General features: G+C 44.9%; 1 protein-coding gene across 1 annotated transcript in view; it reads right to left on the bottom strand.

Annotated features, from left to right (window-relative positions):
• Nucleotides 1-7,776: 7,776 nt before the first annotated feature.
• Nucleotides 7,777-19,463, bottom strand: part of ALK (ALK receptor tyrosine kinase) — a gene marked incomplete at its 3' end in the record, with an annotated part of 246,977 nt that continues 235,290 nt past the window's right edge. Inside the window, exons 23-28 of the mRNA XM_081998640.1 lie at nucleotides 14,806-14,903; nucleotides 13,624-13,716; nucleotides 11,830-11,931; nucleotides 10,442-10,576; nucleotides 9,772-9,862; nucleotides 7,777-8,481 (exon numbers count right to left, since the gene is read on the bottom strand). Of these exons, the coding sequence (XP_081854766.1) occupies nucleotides 7,777-8,481; nucleotides 9,772-9,862; nucleotides 10,442-10,576; nucleotides 11,830-11,931; nucleotides 13,624-13,716; nucleotides 14,806-14,903 (1,224 nt within the window). The remainder of the gene's footprint in view (nucleotides 8,482-9,771; nucleotides 9,863-10,441; nucleotides 10,577-11,829; nucleotides 11,932-13,623; nucleotides 13,717-14,805; nucleotides 14,904-19,463) is intronic.

The raw sequence follows: 19,463 nt of genomic DNA, 5'->3' as shown, positions 1-19,463 counted from the left end.
TCCTGAACATTCATTTTATTCTTAAATGATCTGATTGCTCTTAACTACTTGAAGAAGTGACACTTTAAATTACATCATACTATCCTAATTTTTAGACAGAAGTCTGCTGCTGTTACCTTCTTTTAAATATTGCTGTAGCTATTTTTCCTGAGCTGTATTTAAAATAATGCATATTGTATTCTAACTTACGGGAATTTTTAACTGAATATAAAAGCTGTAAATTTTGAATGTAAAAAAAATTAATGCTTTATATTTGAAGATGCAGATATTCAGTGATGTACTGAACTTTACTTTGTCCAATATCTGTTTCTTGCTGGTATTAGTAAAATGAAACCCTGGTGAATACTATGGCAAAAAGAATTTTCATTAGGTTGTTACAGAATGTGCATCCTCTCACTTCTGTTCTTCTATACAAATTAGGCAAACAGGATACAGGATGGAACAGCAATTGTAGAATATAAAGCAGAAGTTTTTATGTCTTCTGGCCATTTGGTACAGAACTGCCAGTTGTCAAACAAAGTGTTTGTACAGCGTGTTTCTCAGGTTTGTCCCAGCCTTGTGCTCCTGGGTGGGCAGTTCAGTTTCTGTGATGAAACACTCATTGTCAGAAATGCTGTTTTTCCTGCCTGACGTGATGGAACGGAGGTAACCGCTTTATCTGATGCGTAACTGGAGCTCTTGAGGAGGTACATAGGGAATAAGTGTGTGGGTAAGGCAGCCACCTCAGGCAGTTTATTATAGTCACACCATTTCTCTGTGGCCTGTCTTGCACAGATGAAGTAATATATGGGAATAACTGCTTTCCAAGGGTTTTCTGATTCACTGGTAACTTTTTTTTTCTTTTTCTCCAAGGGTGTCAGGCTGCACCTTCCACAGCTCTGTAGCTACACCCAGTTCAGCTGGAAGGGGGGTCTCAGTGGTGTGGGCTAGCCAAAGACTGCGGAACTTCATGGACTCCTGTCTGATGGGTAGAGGGCATAGATACTATCTATCTGAGCATTGTAGTGTGCTTTCCCTTCAGTTTCATCTCAGCTAGCTGTGTGTTTCTCCTGAAAGCTCTGGCTGTAATCAGCTAGAGCACTATAGGTTAGAGGAGAGCAAGGCAGGACTTTTATCAGTATGGAGCTTTTTTGGTAGCACTGAGAATCTTCTACAAGGAAGCAAGGAGCATTGTAAATGTATGCAGCCTGAAATGGAAATAAATCGGACCCTCCATTCCAGAAAGGATTACTGATGGCTGTCTTCAAGTTGGTGATGCGAAGGGATTTGTGCTTCCCTAAATCCAAGGTGAGTTGCCATAATCCTTTTCTTCAACTCCTGCAGGAGGACACTTTGTGTCATAAAAAAATAAATTCTAAAATTAGGTGTTGTGCTGAGGTCTCTATGATCACAGCCCCAGACTGGTTAGAAAAAAAATAAATGATCCTCAAAGTCCCTATAAACTGTATAAATAAAATATTATGGTTTATAAATAAATAAGCAGATGGTCCCCAGCAATTCTGTGCTGCCTGTGCAGACTTTGAGGCTTGCCCTTGTTCTACAGCATGCCTCTGGGGTCCAGTTTCAGAAAATGTACTACTTCAGTGCTCAGCAATGAAATCTTTCAAGCTTTGTTGGACACTGGCTGGAAGGGGGAAGTCACAGGTGTGACAGCAGGAGGAAAACTTTCTTGAAGTGTCCCAGGATGGGGAATTAGTTTCTAGTGAGTTCAATCCAGTTGGATTCAGTGATCATTTTGCTGATGTTGACAGTAATGGTTTTCTGGGCAGGGAGACTGTTTTTGAAGTCTTGCTGTCCAGCAAGATCTGAGGCACAAGGAGCAAAAACTGGCACTGCAGACTTGCAAAACATAACCTAGTTTCTCTAGCAAGTTGCCTCTGTTACCTGTGAGGGAGTTGCATAGGTAGCAGATCCAGCATTTATGTCACAGCTTTTACAAAGTTCAAGTTTTGCAGAAGCCTTGTCAAACACCAGGTAGAAACTGAAACTGTGGCCATGAAAGCCACACAGCAGCGTTCCCACCACCTGCATCCTTCTTCACAGCTGTGGATCAAATTGAAATTAGAGCAAAGATTGCCAACCAGCACCAGATCCAAACCACTATGCTGGTGGCTGGCTGGGGACTGGCTGTGCTCCTGGGAGAGCTCCCTTCTCAGCTAAGATGAGGAGAAACTGAAGCATGGGGAAATGGAGGGAGAGGTGCCTGCCAGATACCTGCTCAGGAGAAAAGTCTTGTTAATGGAACCACAGCACTATCTTGCAGGTGCATGAGGATAAGCAAGTGAAGGAGAATAAGGTTTATAGATAAGTCAGTCATAATTTCAAGGACCAATTCTTGAGAAAGCAGCTACCTATGGTATAGGAGTGGTATGGGGAGGGGAAAAAAGTGAGCATTCCAGGGCAGGAGCTCTCTCTTCCTATCTTTGTCATAGGCCTCAATACTGGCATGCCACTGTATTAAAAGCTTATAATTGGACCTACTCAAAGTTCAAAGCCAAAGAAAAATTCTGTCTTTGGTTATAAACATTTAGGAATGAAAACACCCAAATGGTTGCTTCAGCTGTATACTTTGTTCTCTTACACTGACCAGTTTCCTTGACCTCAGTGCTTTGTAATAGAAGGAACAGCACCTTTCTCTGTAAGAAAGGTGGAGGTATGACAGCTGCAATGCAAAGAAGCCTTTAAACACGGTGGCTTTCTCAGATGAACCCCCCACCTGCTCCTTTATGGTACACTGACACACAAGACTTCTGTAACTTTGCCAAGTAAAAACTGAGCCTCAGCGCCCCCCCTTGGTTATCACAGAAGTGATCTGACATTGATACAATCATTACACAGCCCCACACAGAGAAAGCCAGCTACAGTCATTTTATTTGTCTTCATGCCTTGTGGTTCACTACACTTGTTTACAATACAAATACACTATTCAATACAAAATACTCAATGACCATATATTAGTATTTTTCTTTATAGTATCCCTGAAGTGCACAGGCCCTTCCTTTATGAACAACATTGCATAAACTGCTGTACATGAAATGAGACACTCCTATAATGAAGCTTTATTACTAAAAGAAGCCAGCTGCAGACAATTTGGACATTTTCCTGTGATGGGTTTAACTTTGGGACAGACAAAGGGTGATGTCTTTGCTGCTGTGAAAGGCTGTTTTATGCTATTCCTATGTCAAGGTTCTTGTCACCCAGAAGATAGGCTCAATAACAGGAGCAGACATGCAAAGTTTAATCCTTCATAGCCTATGTCAGACCTCTTACATCATGCAGTATATACCTGACTGCGCCCAGCGGTGCTGCAGCTGCTCTCACGGAGCCTGCGTCCTTTTGTGAGCATACGGGGAGGGAAGCCAGTGGAGCTGCAATACACCACTGTGAAAGGCTGACTCAGCCAAATTAGTGCAGCCCTGTGGTACCTGTACCTCCCGTGGCTACAGCAAAGCCCCTTTCCTGCCACTGCGCCATCCACTGCTCCTTGAGGATGGCGCAGTGGCAGGAAACCCAAAGGTTTTGCCTTCATTTCCAGGCACATGATAGAGAAACAAGGTTCAGCAGCGAAAAGGAAGATCAAGGGACAACTGGAAAGGTAGATAAACAGGCATCCCAACCTAGTTTACCTTCAGCAGCTTACAGAATCAGAAACCTACCTAATATTGATAGGGAACAGGTAACAGCCACATGGAAATAAGCCATTTTCAGAGTATGAGAGTGGTAGCACAGGATTTTTCCCAGTCGTGCTTTACATCCTGTAGATCATACTGCTTCCCGCTTTTCCACTGTAGAGTGAGGAAGATACATAAGACCAGAGCGTAAGTATTGCCAATGAAAAAGATTAACAGTCTTAAAAAGTTCCATTAAAGAAAAATCTACGTTGTCTCAATAAACTAGATTTAAAAAAAATACATCATAGACAAAAATGGGTAAGAGGGTTAAAATAACTTGAATTTTTTTTTTCCTGCAACACTGTAAGCCTAGCGTGGAGGGGTTTAATATGGGAATTTGGGATTTACACATGCCAGGGTGCTTTGGTCTGGTGAGCTCATGGAGACCTAAGCCCCTTCTGTTCCCTGCAGCTCTGAGAACAGAACAGGTGAATCTTTCTGAACACAGAAATTAAAAATCCCAAGTTCATGACTGGACAAAATGCTCTGGCTAATGGTGTACAGCTACAGGAAATGTGCTAGAATGAAACCACTAGAAACAAGCAGAAGAAATATGAACACTGAACACTTCCAGATGTAAGAGAAATGCTAAAATAAATTCTATGCAGTACCTTCTTGTACAGAACTTCAGCCAGTCTGTGAGCTTTACAAAGCCGAGTTTCTGTTGTTTCCCTCTGCACTACTTGGACTGTCCCTGGGAAAGCCTTGCAGAACAAACTAGAACAAACTGCTGCGAGTAATTCTTCCACTCAGGGCAAACCTGCACAGCAGCTGCAGCTCTCACATGCTTACTGGTTAAATGGTACATTGTTTCTGTCACCCCTTCCGCTAATTTGAGATAGTCTAGTAATTGATAGTGCCAAGGGCGAACTGTTACTTCAGTGACAGAGGAAACAGGTATCATTAAGGAAAGCTTTCTTCACATCACCCCAGCGATACAAATAAAATCTTGCATTGTCACTGAAATCCTGGTGCTGCTTTGGCAACAGAACAGATGCTTACAGTTAAGCAATGCAATTGCAGAATGACCAGGAAAACATCTTCGATGCAGCCTGCACACCAGTAGCAGAGCACCCTTTAGTCAAAGCAATTAATTAATGGAAATAATTTGTCATCGATGGTATTATATGTTTTCTAAGAAAGAGGACGGGCAAATGCTCCAACTCTTGTTTGAGTGGCAAGATTTGATTAGCATCAATATTTACAAAACAATTTTCACAAACTGGGGTACTGTGCTTGGAGAGCACACAGGGGTGCCAAACTAAATGCTTGCTGTGGAAGAGCTCAGAGATGTTGTTTTTTACATTAAAAATAAGACCCGACTAGATTTATTGAATTCCTCCGAGTTCCAAACATTAAGAGGGGGTATTGTAAAAAACAAAACCAAAACCAAACAAAACGCAAAACCCAACACAAAAAACCACCCCACAACAAAGCATTTTACACTGGAGACACTGGAAGGAAGCTTGCTTAAAAACAACTGCTAGTGCTGAACAGTATTTATCTCAATGTACCATGCCCAGCAGACTGGAGAATTTCAGTAGTAACTCCCCATCTCCCCTGACCAGAATTATCTCCTCTTGTATTCCATAGGTAAAAAGCAGTAATGTGTTTAGCTCCTTCATTTTTACAACTCCCAGTCTGTAGAAGTATTGAAGTTGAAATTCTGTGATAAAATAACTGCACAGCACAAGCTGCAGAGCAGTAATCACGCCAACACCATGGCTGGGGAAAGCCTGCCTTTCCCCCCTCCCCCCACAAACTTATAATCATCTCTTGCTGCTTGTGCTTTTAAAGATTCTTTAGAAATGCTACCCTTAACATCGTAACCTGGCAGCGTATCTGCATTCGTGCAGCATCAGAGCTGCTGCCCGAGATCCAAGAATTAATAATTTCAGCTAGTCAAAAATCATTAACTTTGCAACTTTTTTTCTAGTATATTCTTTAAGAATTCTCATCAGTATACAGGTCAGATCCTGACCTCAGTAACACATAAGAGGCAGAGCAGCAAAAACTGAAAGTGTGCTCCTATGCAAAGAGCTAAAGAAAACAATGAGGAGCTTCAGCCCTTCTGAAAATGAGAAAGCTGGAATATTGAAATGAAAATTGCTATTATATGTGAATAATACACTAGTGTAAGAAATTGTTCTGATGGTGCTTGCCTCCTGAATTAATCAGCTTTACCTGAGAGTCTAGAAAACTACCCCATTGAATTTACTGAGCTAGAAAGAGAGACCAGTGTGACACTAGCACAGTCCTAAACTAGACGGAATCCCTCCCCAGTGGTTATTTGATGACAAGAGCTGCGAGCCTAATAACCTTGGAGATCACAAATACTCTCTTAGTTCAAGCTAAAGAATCCTGTGCACAGCAGCAGAACACCCAAAGTGTAACCCTCGTTATCCCCACCAAGCCTGTACACCAGCGGTGCGATGGATCCCTAGCAGACGAACACGGAATTCAGAGCAGCCCCTGATTCAAGCCTCACAGCACGCTTCCCATTAATCAACCACCACACACACAATTTTGGCATTTTTCTAAAAAAAGGGGTTTAGTTCTGTGTATCAGAGATGTCAGAAAGGCAGGTTAGGCGAGCACACTACCTCCCTGCTCTTAGGTTTTTTTTTTTACAAGGGTGGTGACCCAAACCAAGCCCTCCAATTTCAGTCTGCACATCCCAAAGGTCAGGATCCTGTATATGTGGATTCTGGTTTGCTCTCTTATGATGACAGGAAGCTTACCTCAATGTTTGGATCCAGGGTCAGATTCAGAGTCGCTTCACTGAAACGAAGAGTCTCTGACTGAAGAACACCTTCACATTCCTTTGCTGATGCTCCAGTACACCCATTTCTACAGAAATAGGCACCCCTTTTTTGGATAGCGTTCATGCTAAAACAGCTCCTTGCAACCCTAAGTTGAAGTTACTAATGCACATCTTTACACATGAATTACTTCCTACATCTATGTTTTGACAATACACTTAACTGGAATATTTTTCATGCACAACTTGTACAAAATGAGTCAATGCAGTGTTTGTCTTTATCTATCATACACATATTTTGTTAAAGGAACAAGGACTCAAAACCCTTCCAATACAGACAGTATCTGGCATCCGGGTTGTGGCACGATGTAGTCTTCCGTCTTTATGTTCTTGTTTGTACAGGGTACGTCAGAGGCTAATGTAAACCTCTGAGGTATGCAGGTGGCTGTCCATTTTCAGGGCACGGTGAAAGTTTCTCTAATGACCACGGTCCTTTAAAGCTTCACCTTGGTTCCACGTGACACGCACAAGTTCCTGATGAAGGACATTCCTACTTTTGTAGGACAGAGGGAATTTTAAAGGGCTTTACTCAGTTTTAGTGCTTAAGCACAGGAAAAAAACAAGAAAACAAAACCCCCAGCCAAACCCACCCCTCTGCCCCCCAACCCAGAACGCCTCATAGCATCTACACCCATCCTTTGTGCTTCTCTCTTTCGAGTGATGCAGTATGACCAGTGTCTTTCTATTGCCCTGCCAATGCCCCCCATAACCGCTGTGCATTCAAGGACTTTGAAGACTGGACTGTAGCTAGAACACAACTTGGGAACGTGCCATTGCATCACCATTCAGCTCTGTTGTATCCTTTTTCGGTTTGGATAGAGGATGCTCTCCCCAAACCCACTACAACCTCTGCCAGCTGCAGGAGATCTCCAGGTGTTCCACAGCAACCACAAGTTTGGCACGGAAAACCCCAGACATGAAACACTCAAGGCAGCGAGCCGCAGCTTTACACTTAAGCAGAGAACGCACAACTGAGAAAAGCTCACAGGAAAGGCATGACAACAACCATGCGTATGAGTTGATGCAACAGCAGCTGGGCCTTGCAGTTAACATCTGTTTCCTGTATCCTCCCTCCCCCTTGTTTCTTTTACTGTACTGGGGCCCTGGTGATTTGAAGCCTCTCGGGTTAGTTGAAATGACAGCTTCGAGGGTGGCACTTTTGGAGCAAGTTGGCACAAAGTGGAAGGTAATGCTGTCAGATCCCTTGCTCATGGTGTATTGCGTAACGACATCTCTTCAAGGCTCAGGGGCCACAGGGGGAAAAGTCAAGAGGGCAGAGGGCTCTCATGGCCCCGGCTGGGTTATGTGGCTCTTGTTTCTAAGGACAGGGTCCTCGTAACTGCTAGCGCAAGGTGGTGTGGAGGCTTCCAAGGGTAAGCCCTGCTGTTGGTATCCGTAGTTGACATTCCCACAGGGGAAGTGACGGAGCCTAAAGAGAGGCACTTCTTTAACACTTGCTGTTAGGGAAGATGGCTCTAATAGCAGGGAGGAGCCTGGCAGCCTGCCAGTCACAATGTTGGGCCCCACAGTACAGTTTCCTTCCTGTCCCAAATTCTCCCTCTCGGGCATCTCCTTATCCAGCAGAGAACTGTTTTTGCTGGCCTGTTTCTCCGCAAACCAGGAACCATAGGTTGGGTTCCAGAGATTGGTGGGCTTGTTTCTGGATCCCCGGCTTTTGTGCAGCTCAGAAGGGGGATTGGACTGGGCATAGGCCATGTTGATATGTCCTCCCGCTGAGGTTGACTGCACCTTCCCTGGCACTGGTGGTTCCAAGGCTCCTACTTTCCCTAGAGGTTTTCCAGCAGTGATGGCTGATGGCAGGGGTGGTGGAGATGGCAGAGTTTGCTTGTCATCCTTCCTGTCTTGGTGTGTGGAGACCAATAGAGGAGGAATTCCTTCTGGATCATCGGGGCGCATCGCTACCTTCTCCTCCTCCTCAGCTGATGGGCCATATTCTACTGGCAAAGCAGTGTTGATGACATCTGGATCCTGCCAGAGAGAAGAATGAGAATTTCTAAGTGTCTCATGCATACTTGGACTTGATTAAAAACCCGACACATCTCACAGCTGTCATGCTATGATCACACAGCATTGTTCCCATTACCCAGAGTCTACATTCCATGTGTAGAGAATGCTGACAAAATTCAGTTAGCCATGAGATGCAATGGGATACCCTTAAAATTGAACTCTTTAAAAAAAACAACCACCCTAAAACTCACCACAGAACAGCAGAGGCACAAAAACAATGAAAAACATTTTTTATGTCCAGCCAAATTTCCTCTGGGAATGTTGTTTTGCAATCTATATAATCTCAAAGTTCGTAACATTCTCAGATAATATTGAGAAAGTTTCAGCCATGAAAGTATTGCCTCCACACAACAAGGGAGGAATAGGAATGCAGAGAGAAGGCAATACTGGCAGACCGCTTGAAGCCTGAATCCACAGGGACTGCGGTTCTGAGCTATTTAAGCAGTTTTGAAAATTAAACTGAGAGAAAATGTGGTGATCTAGGCAACCTTTAATTATTGCTAGACACCATGGCAAGCTATAGAGAGCAGAAAACAATACCTCCCAATCTCAGGATCCAAACACACATGATAAACACACCAAGCCTCCCAAACGGCGAGGGAAAGCAAACTGACTGAGGCAAGTAACTGTGTTAGGCCACCCAAAATGCCTGTGCTGTTGCAGGCAGAAAAGCATTTTCCAAACTACGCCACTCCTCATCAGTAAAAATGATGGTAAAAAATAAATAAATCATATCAGCCTGGAAAGACAGCCACATCCTTTCCCCGTTGCCTAGCCTTAGAATCCCCAATCCTTTAGCATGGCTGCTTCCACCTGCCTTCTCCAGCTCAGTCAGATTCAGAAAATTGCCCACAGCTGCAGAAGCCACCTGGAAAGGGTGCTCTGAGGCAGGACCATTTCTGCTCAGTGCTGACCGTGTCTTAAGGGTAAGCACCGAGATGGAGTGGCTGACATGAAGCTAGCCTGTGTTAGTTCTTTTGCTTGTTGGCATCTGTGCCTTTACAAGCAGACACAGAGCTACAGGTCTGCTGTTTGTAAAGCTGTGTAAGCTTATGTAAGCCTGTGCCTTTCCATAGTGAAAGACAAGAAGGATCAACCACCTGATGAGGTAGATATCCCAGCCACTGGTCTCAGGCTGACATCAGTTGCCCTGGACTGCTGACTGCAGCAATGCAGTGCTACCTTCTCATCTCATGTTCTCAAGAAGAACTCTCTCCACCCATCTCATTTGTGACAAATGAACACCGATACCTGAGTGCAGTACTCAATCCTCTCCAGGATTATGGCAAAATTTGGCCGGTCTTCAGGCTGGTGCTGCCAACACTGGGTCATAATGCGGTAACTGAAAGAGCAGAATGGAGATGCTCAGAAATGGCAGATCCTGTTGGTACGTAACAGCTAGTCACTGCAGCTTAGAAACCACAAGCACGCATCACCATTCTGACTTCTAATAAATAAGAGTGCTCTGCCTTCCCCTGAGTTGGACAACTGAGGTGCTAGTAACCACTGAAACGTGGCCACCAGTGGAGTGAAATCCACAGCACATCAGAGAAATAACATACCCACCCAAAATCCCTTGGATAATTCACTAAAGGTAGGCAGGACTACAGATAATGGAGCCTAGTTTTCCCTACCAGTGAACAGTCTAATGCACTTGCAGTTTCAAAGCTAACCTAAGACACAGAGATATTGCACCATCTTTGACCAAACAAGCAGTGGCCAGTAATTCTCAAAGGGGCCCTGAGTTATTCTCCAAAATAGACAGAAAAAATGAATAGTAGAGAAATCATTGGCACTCAAGTCCAATAAGGCAGATCAGCCACAATAAGATGAATCCTAAAAGTCATTAACTTTTGACTAGAGAACAGTATTTGAAACAGAAACTTATTTGCATGAATACATCAAAGTTAAAATCTCATACACAGGGCCAGGGCAGTTTTTAGGTGGATCCATCCTTCCTCCATTGGTGACAAACTCCAGAACTTCCTGGTTACTTTTGCTAGGGTAGGGCATGTATCCCAAAGAGAATATCTCCCACAGCAATACGCCAAAGGACCTGAATACAGAAGCGAAGGAAAACAAAGTGAAGGATACAGGAATGACCATCACTGAGCGGCAATGCCCTTAGGTGCAGTACCACCAGCATTGCTCTGCAGTCTGTGCTCAGGCAGCTTGTGGAAATCACTGCTGCAGGATTCAGACATAAATAAGCTGCACAATTTTAACAGTGGACTTTGAATGATTTAATACTAGTAGTTGACTGTTAAGTGAGTGAAGTCTACAATATAGGTAGGTAAATATGGTTGCTTTGCCCTCGTACTCAGCACTGTTCAGCTAGACGTAATAAACGTCAAAGTCAGGTTATGCTTTGCTGAGACATCAGCCACTGCTGGAGACAGGACTGAGTGGAGCAGTGGCCTGATCACTTATGACAAACTTTTCCTCTTGAATAAGCTACCCTGCATGAAATAACATGTCAGTGTATCCCTACTAATGCTCTGAGCCCCAAAGACCCCACCTGCAGCTCAGAGTACAATAAAAACATTCACTAGCTGACACCACAACCCCAGGGCCTGTGTGGTGTGGCCTGCAAAGCCCTGGGGACAACGACTGGGACAGGACACCCTCCAAAGCATTCATCTGGTCAGCTGCCTGGAAATCACGATCTTGTTAGTTAAAATTGCAGAGCGCTATGTGCAGCAATGGGAAACTCCTCCACTTGATGCTGAGACAGGCAGCAGCTCAGCTGTATGAGAGAACGTACATCCGCCGCTCTGCCGGGGCTTGCTCGGGAGCTGTCTCCTGACCACCAGCCCCTTCCACTGCACGTCCACATGTCCTGAGCTCTTGCCTCCTGCTCACCAAATTTCCCTCCCCCTCCTCTGGCCACCGGCAACTCAAGAGCTTACAGTGCTGCTGCAGGCCAGGAGAAAGATGAAAGCCACAATACATGATGCCCCTCTCCCTCACTGGCAGGATGGATCCTGCCTGCAGTCTCCTGTGCTGCTTTCCTTAGTGTGGAAATAATACTTTCCTCCCTGTAGCAGCAAAGCAGCACCTGCCTCAACCTCCCTCCCCTGCCTGCTCACCTCCCCAGCAGCACTGGCCTTTGCACACATCTGATCTTTCCGTTCCCTTGTCTCCTCCAAGATCACTGGCTCTGAAAGACCCAGCTTGTCTTTTTAGTAAAGGAGAAAGAACATGTGTTTTCTACAAAATATTCACAAAAGGGGAATATATATATATATATTTACAAAAGGGGTTGCAACACATACAGACAGACTGGACAGAGAAAGAAAGGAAGCGCACCATGTGTCTGTTTTTGATGTAAATATCCCTTCCATGAAAGCCTCAGGAGGCATCCATTTGACAGGCAACATTGCACACCCACCCTTCCGATAGTAGCTGGCTCTGCAAAGAACAAACAAGACAGAGTCAGCCAAGAATTCAGAAAATGCCATTAATTTGGGATTTTTATAATTACAAATATTAAAATTATGGGCCATAGGAGAGGCTAATTTAGGCAAAACAGCATGGCAGAGAAAATGCTGAAGAGACCTGTCCCTTCTCACAAACATAGTGGAAATGGGCAGACCATGGAAGGACTGCTCTAATCTCCCTTGCTTAGGCCTGATCTGGTGAATCCAAGTTTATCCTTATCTGTGTGCATACTCCTAGTGAATTACCCACACAGTAAAATACTGCTGGCGGAGGCATCCTCCTGCACTTTTCAGGCACAGCAAGATCTCCACATTACCTCACACATGGTCACTTTGAGCACCTCCACCAAAAATAAACAAAGCATGTCCCACATACACCCAGTCTAAAGCACTGCAAGTGAAATCCAAAACCCTTGGTGAGAACCACAGGTTGATGAGGAGGATGCTTGGCTGTTAGCGCTGAAACGGTAGTATAAAACCCACCTCCCGTGCTTCTGAGAAAGGAATAAATCCGTCCTTTAGTGCCATTGTCATTTAAAACAAAACCTACAAGCCTCAAATCCTGTGCTGGCAGCTGCAGGAGGCTGCTCATGCAAGCTGGTATCATCGTAACTACACAACCAGAGCATCCAAAGGATGTGCAAACTTCAAAGGCACCTTTGAAAACTCAGCACCAAAGTGTTCATCTTGGCAGTGGGTTCTGCTGATTGTGTGAGTGTGACACATGCTACTTTGTCCCAGCAGACTCCCATCTGACAATGGGGCAGAGTGGGGCTTCTTTGTGAGAAAGAGGAGGCAGGGGGTGGGGGGAAAGCAGGTCTTTTGGGTTTTTGAAGGTAGCACTCTGTATCACCTCAGGCTGTGATACTGTCAGATCTCAAGCTAAGCAGAAGCAGGCCTGGCTTAGTAATTGCACAGGAGAATCCCCAGGCAGGGAAAAAAGGCAAGGCACTGGAATAAACAGTGCAGGTGACTGAGTACAAGGCATTCCTTCCTCCCAATCAGAGGCAAATCAATTCCTCAGCACGGCAGGACAAGGTACTGAACTTCTGGAGGTGCTATCTGGAAGATGAGATATCAAACTACAGCCCTGACTGCTCATGGTCATTAAAGATTTCCTGGCACTTCTTGCAAGAGCAGAGTAGTTAACCCTGTGTCCTGGCTGAATTCCAGTTTGGGTGATTACATTTTCCTGACCTTCCCCTACACCTTCTTCCTTTATCTGCAGTAAATTGAAGAGATTTACTGATGACACCAAACCAAAGGGGCAGGGGTAGCATCAAGGAGAGAGATTAAATTCAGAATGATTTGAGACCACAAAACAAAAGGGCACATCAATGCCATTCATTGTGGAGAAAGTAAAGACAAGAAACTGAGGACAGAGTACAAGAGGGAGGAAAAATGCCTTCCATAGCCATCAGACTTCATTACCCATAAGAAAGCTGTCAGGAGTGGGAAATTTTTCCAAAGCACAGTTAAACTGCAGATGAAGGCAAACACCAAAAAAAGCATTAGCTGGGATTCATCAGGGTGGGATCTCACCACTCTTGCCTTGCTAGGGTTACGCAGAGCAGCATACGAGCCTGCTCTCCTGCACAAACAGCACTCCTCCCTCATTTTAGCAAGCTTCCACAGGCAGATACCCTGGGCTTAGCTTCGCTACCTGTATATATCCCGGGCCATTCCAAAGTCTCCAATTTTAGCCACTCTCCCAGGCCCTCGACAGGTAAGGAGGCAGTTCCTGGCAGCAATATCCCTACAAGGAAAGGAAAGAAAAGCAACAGAAAGAGAAGAACCACTTAATCATTCAACAATTTTGCAAGTCAAAAAGAAAACAAAGAATAGTACCTACTTTCCTGAGCTGCAGAAAGCCCACAACAGCCAGAAAAGTCAGTGTTTATGGATAACTAGTGATGTCCCAAATTCCAATCTACCCCAACAGCAGGAGCAGTTCACTCTTTAACATTTCCTCTTAAATTTATGTAACATCTTCCAGCTGAAAGGATGGGCCTCCTGTGAGCCTCCCTTCAGCCCAGGAGATACTTTTAAGTCTCTAGGGAGTTGCAAGCAGTGGGGCTGATTTCAGCAATGTACTAGTCCTAGCATCAAGCCATCTGGGGAATGATCCACTGACCTGTTACTACCATGCTTGTTCAAATATTTTCAGATGGGTGTCGTACTGTCAGAGACAGGAAGAACAACAACGTGCAGATGTTGCTCTGAAGACTGAAGGTATGAGCCTGAATCTGTGTATGGAGGTAAAACTCCAGCTTCACCTATGCTGGGCTGAAGTAAACCTTGAGATTTGAATCTAACATGGTGGCATACCTTGTGGGTAACTCTCTCAGAAGAGTGAAACACAGTCTCTCTCTACTCATTGCTACACAATGCTATGGGCAGAATTTTGGACACCCCCCAAACATCCTGCTTTGCAGGAGCAGGCAACAATAGTAACAAAGTATTGCATTTCTGGCTGTACTTGTAACGCCATTCTTCAAGAGGGTGAAGAAAAGGGTTCCAGAATGAGCAGAAAGGCACTAATCAAAATTTACGATGGGAAGATCTTTGAAGACTTCCATCACAAGATTGTATTTCCATTTGCAGAGTAGCGAAACAGGCTGCACAAGTGCAGTCACTGAGACAGAGCTCCAGATCTTTGGTAAAACTAGTCCTCTGCAACCTGATTTATAGCAGGCTTTCTGTTAATTGCTTCTATTATTCCGATTTTATCTACCTTGTTTAAAGGTATCCAGCCACTAGAGTGCAGCAGGACATAAACATATCAGGCAGGGCACTGCGAGTTCATGCTGGCCATGCCCATGCTGACACAGATGCATTCACCTACCTGTGAATGAAGTGGTTCTCCTCCAGGTACTGACACCCACAAGCGATGTCACGAGCCACATGGAGCAAGTCCAGCATGGAAAGGGAGGAGGGCTGATTCTACCAAAAGACAAGAGACAAACATGGGTTAAAAAGTAAGAACATGACATGATTCATCACATGGTACAGCGCTGGGAACTCTCCAACAAGTGACATAGCTCAGATGTTAATACACAAAGGGATTGCAAAAATGCACAAGGGAGAGTTCGTATCTATGAACTATGCAAAGGATGTGCACGCATGATGTCATACAAATCCCAGGGACAGAATCAGAACAGCTGGATCTGGCTTTTCTGCTCCATTGGGATGCCCCTCTAAGAATTTCCCCCAGTTCTCATGGGAGACGCTTCTGAATTTTCAGCGTGATTTTTGAGGAAATCTGTAGCCTGCACTGGTCCTCACTCCGTTTCTCTGTATTATTGCTAGCTCCTCTCTAAAGTCACCTTGAACAATGAGAATGACATTTTGTATAATGGCATGAGTCACATTTGCTCTTTCCCTCCTCCACATCTGTGTAGGCTTTATCTTGCCCCTCAGAGCACTGACACAGGTTTGCATAGCCAACAGCTATGGAAGACTAAGGCTGCCAACTCCTTGTTCCCACCCTCTAGTCTACAGCCCTTGCCAGCAGGAGCCAAGTGCTTTAGTGAAAAGGGCAGGCTTAGCACCAGCTTGCATTTGCTGGCCTCTGAAGCCAAACCATCAGCTTCTGCACTGAGGTGTGAATCAGTGATTCCTGCTGCCATTCCTGTTGGGGAGGAGGAAATCGCTGCTGCCGGTGGGATGATGACAAACAACTGGGTGGCAGTGACTGCTTCTTCCAGAGGAGCCATTTGCTAGCTCAGTTTTTATCTGTGGCCTTAGTTATTGGATCAAACAAGCCCATCCCACCCTCTAGTTCTCTCTTATGACACCTACCATTCTGCCCAGTGCCCAAAAGGCACGACCGCCCATGGGTCTCTCCCACTGATGCTAAACCAACAGGTGTTCTCCAGTGACAGGGACTGCTGGCTCTGCCAGCCTGTCATGTTGAAACATATCTCCAGACTGATGCAATGCTGTGCTGGCCATCCCACCTGATCTAAATCACTGCTAACTGGGACTGGAAACAAGTCTAGGTTCTGCAGCAGGCAGCAGCCAGTAGTTAAACAGTGGGCATTGGCTGGTAAAACCTAAAAATATCTTAACGTCTTCTGAAGAGATTAGGAAAAACCTGGCCTCAATACTTGACTAATGAAATAACTGAAAAAAGCTGCATCTCTGTGTGAACAAAGGCTGTTTTTTTCAGTGCAGTGCCATAAAACAAAATTGTTTCTGACTATGTATCACCTGCCCATATTTTGTTATTTACACAGTATAGTTCATTGCATATATATACTTAACTGATTCTTTAAGACTGGGCTGCATCTCCCCCTAAACCTTTCCTTTTGCTGAGTAACTATTTCCTGAAAACATAAAGCCTCTCCCCCCTCCCTACCTTTTGTGGCAGTGACTGCTTTTGTGGGGAGGGGGGAATAACCTTTTTTGCCTCTGTGAGTTAAAGTGACTCACCAGCTACACGAGATTGCTACAGTAAGAAAGGATGCAGATGTCTCTTTTTTTCCCTTTCACAGCATAACCTAAGGGAAATGAATATCTCGATCTACCCATTCCCTCCTCTTCTGAGCAAGGGTCGGAAACCTGAAGCGAAAACTGAGTAAAAAGCCCTATTCTTCACTGTGCAATCGATTCCAAACCTAAGCTATACCGTGAAGCAGTCAGTAGGCTGAAGCCACAAGCTGATTTGAACAGCATAGCTTTTTTTCCTCTTTTTCCCTGTTTTTCCCTTCCTTCCCCTTCTTGGATGAATTCCTTCCATCCTTTACTTGGCTAAACACAGTCCTAAAACAGATGTGACTGCCCAGCCAAGGACAATTTAGCCATGTTATTTGTTTGAAAAATGGAGGTTTGGGATTCATTTTGCAAGGGGAGCAGCCTTGAGACACCAAAGGATTCACTTTGCAGCTTCTGCTCCCCAGATGAATGGACAATGCTAGCTGCAATGCACCGCTACACAGAGCAGTGGGCATGCTGGAAGCACTAGTGGGATACCTCCCTGGGTGAGGCTGAGTATTGCTAAAGGTGAATGAAATTCTGTGTATTGTTCGGTGTAATCACTGCTCTGTGCAACAGACCGCACAACACAAAGAAGGGGAATCATTTATCTGTATACGATTTATCTTCCAGAGCTGCTGTTTGATTGCTACGCTGCGTGTGAGAAAGATCAGCGCTGAACTTCCCAATGGACAATTCTGCAATGCTCACAATGAGCGAAGGCTCCGATTCCAGGCATCTCTGAATCTACCAGACTGCCTCCAGACGAGGGGGAAGGGGTAGCCCCGTAATACATGTGAAACTTTATTAGAAATGGAACACCAAAACCCTTCAAGGCTGTAAACTCTGGACCCATGGAGAAGTATGGATCTGAAGCTTATGGAGTAGACCTGGCTAGCATAAACCGACAGTATTCCGCAAGAGTCACTGGTATTGTATCAGTGATGTTGGATGAACATTTGGCTTACACATATGATCATTCTTGCTTAGAGTCCACAAAAATCATTACATGTTGGCTTAACATGGCTTTCATTATTTACATGAAAAACACAGACAAACAACACACAATAACCTGTGCTGGCAGCATCTTGATCTCCCATTAAGTGGAGCCCATGTCACACCTCCTGCGGTAGCTCTAGCTTCCCATTTCACGTCCCTCGCAATGTCTTAAGTTCCCCCTTCCCTTGCTTCACCTTCTCCTCCACCATTCCCTCTGCTTTCTTCCATGCTTTTCAGTGGCTGAGTGCATGGCAGCATGTTGCATGTGTCTTGCTCCAAGTCACACAGGCTCTAGCTGGCCAGTGGCAAGCCAAACAAGACAACTGTTTTGCTTCAGTGGTTGCTCTAGTGTGGTGCTTTCTTCTTCCTGAAGCCTTGGAATTAATGCCAAGTTAATGAATTTCACACCTCTGTTAAATTTGACTGAAACTGGCAAATGAATTCAAAGTTACTGGCAGGGGAGTAGGGGGAGCAACTGGGGGATGAAGGTAGAGAATGAACACATAAATCTCTCCTTTGCAATCAGGCTGAAAGCAGAAGTAAGTGGGAAAGACAAGGTAGTAAGGAAATCATCTGGAAAATACAAAACCACAAAAAACAAGGGGAAATGACAACAATAATTCATATGGTGCTTACTGCACAGTAAGAAGTGCACCTCTGTTACCGAGTCAGTCAGCTAAGTCTTGTGTGTTCAATTAATTCCTGTTGGAAGCAAAGCTTATTGAAGCCTGTTTACTCTGCCCTGTTCCTTGTCTTTCCTTTCCTTTAATGGGCCTGGAAAGCTAAACATCCAGTCTGCTATGCCTACCTTCTGCCTGTCTTCCTTGAATGAGCAATAGGAGGAACAAAGCAGCTCAGAGTTCATTAAGAGCAGTGCAAAGACACATCCAGGAGTACTGAGCCACAGGCCTTATGTACAGAGACTCTGTCACACCTCAAGTATATGCAGAGGATAAATCAATTTCCACAGCTGGATCCCATACTTCTCAGAGCACAATGCCCCGCACACATCTCATCTCTCATCAGTCTGTCTCCTAGCCTCATAGTTTCTGAGCCAGCAGTCAAATGTGTGCACCAGAGGCTGACTTCTCAGCACTCACAGGTGCCATTAGCACCTCAGAAGCAGCCCTGGCAGCCAGACAATGAATTACTCTTTCATTCTCACCAGGCAGCCACCACATGGGATGGTACCAGAAGCAGGGCAAGGCAAGGGGTAGGAAGGTGTTAGAAGTGGAGCAGAAACATGTGGATCTGTGACTGCACACAGTCAGGCTGCCCACATTCACCCAACTGTTAAAGAGGGACTGGACACTGTTTTTCTCAATCAGTTCCAACTTGCAACCGCTCATCTGCATTTGAACCTCAGCTTTCCCAAGGAGTGACAGTCATGGAACAGAGCAGAAAACAGTAGCATCAGTCTCAGGTCTGCTTCAGTCCTGGGAACAAGTTAAATGCAGGAATAAGGGAGGATCTTAAAGGTGCTGGGAACAGCCCCTGTGAGTAGCAGTAGTTATGGTCAGTCTCAGATAACCTCAAAGAGGTCAGGAAAGACAAGGAAAGAAAGGAGAGACTGTGAAGGCAGAAAGAGAAATTCCGAGGAAGTAATTATGCTGTGCCTGGAGTGAACCATCCACCTCTTCTGACATTAGCTTTCACAAGGGTTGCAACAGAGCTACCACTAACAGAAATGGAAGCCCTGGCATGCAAGGAGGAACTCATGATGAGGTAAGAGCAAACAGAAAGAAACCCCTCAGATCAAAAAGCTCCCATGACTGCATCCTGTAACGATTAAGGGATTTTCATCCACAAAAGCAACTGGTTCATTTTACTGCATGTAGGTAAAAATTCCTGCTGTTCAGGACTAATGTTCTTGGTGCTTCCTCGTAAGATCCTGATCATTACTGAGCTGGCTTCTCTCTCTAATTTGACGAGATAAAAAATGCTTCCATTGCAAAGTGATGGATGCCCTTGCCCTACACTGTCCTGTTTCACCTGCCACTTCACACATCTAGCACAGCCTGTCCTAGC

The sequence above is a fragment of the Phaethon aethereus genome (genome assembly GCF_964289735.1).
Source record: "Phaethon aethereus genome assembly, chromosome: 3".
NCBI lineage: Eukaryota > Metazoa > Chordata > Aves > Phaethontiformes > Phaethontidae > Phaethon > Phaethon aethereus.
The sequence above is the reverse complement of the archived record's forward strand: the minus strand, read 5'-3'. Positions and strand labels throughout refer to the sequence as shown.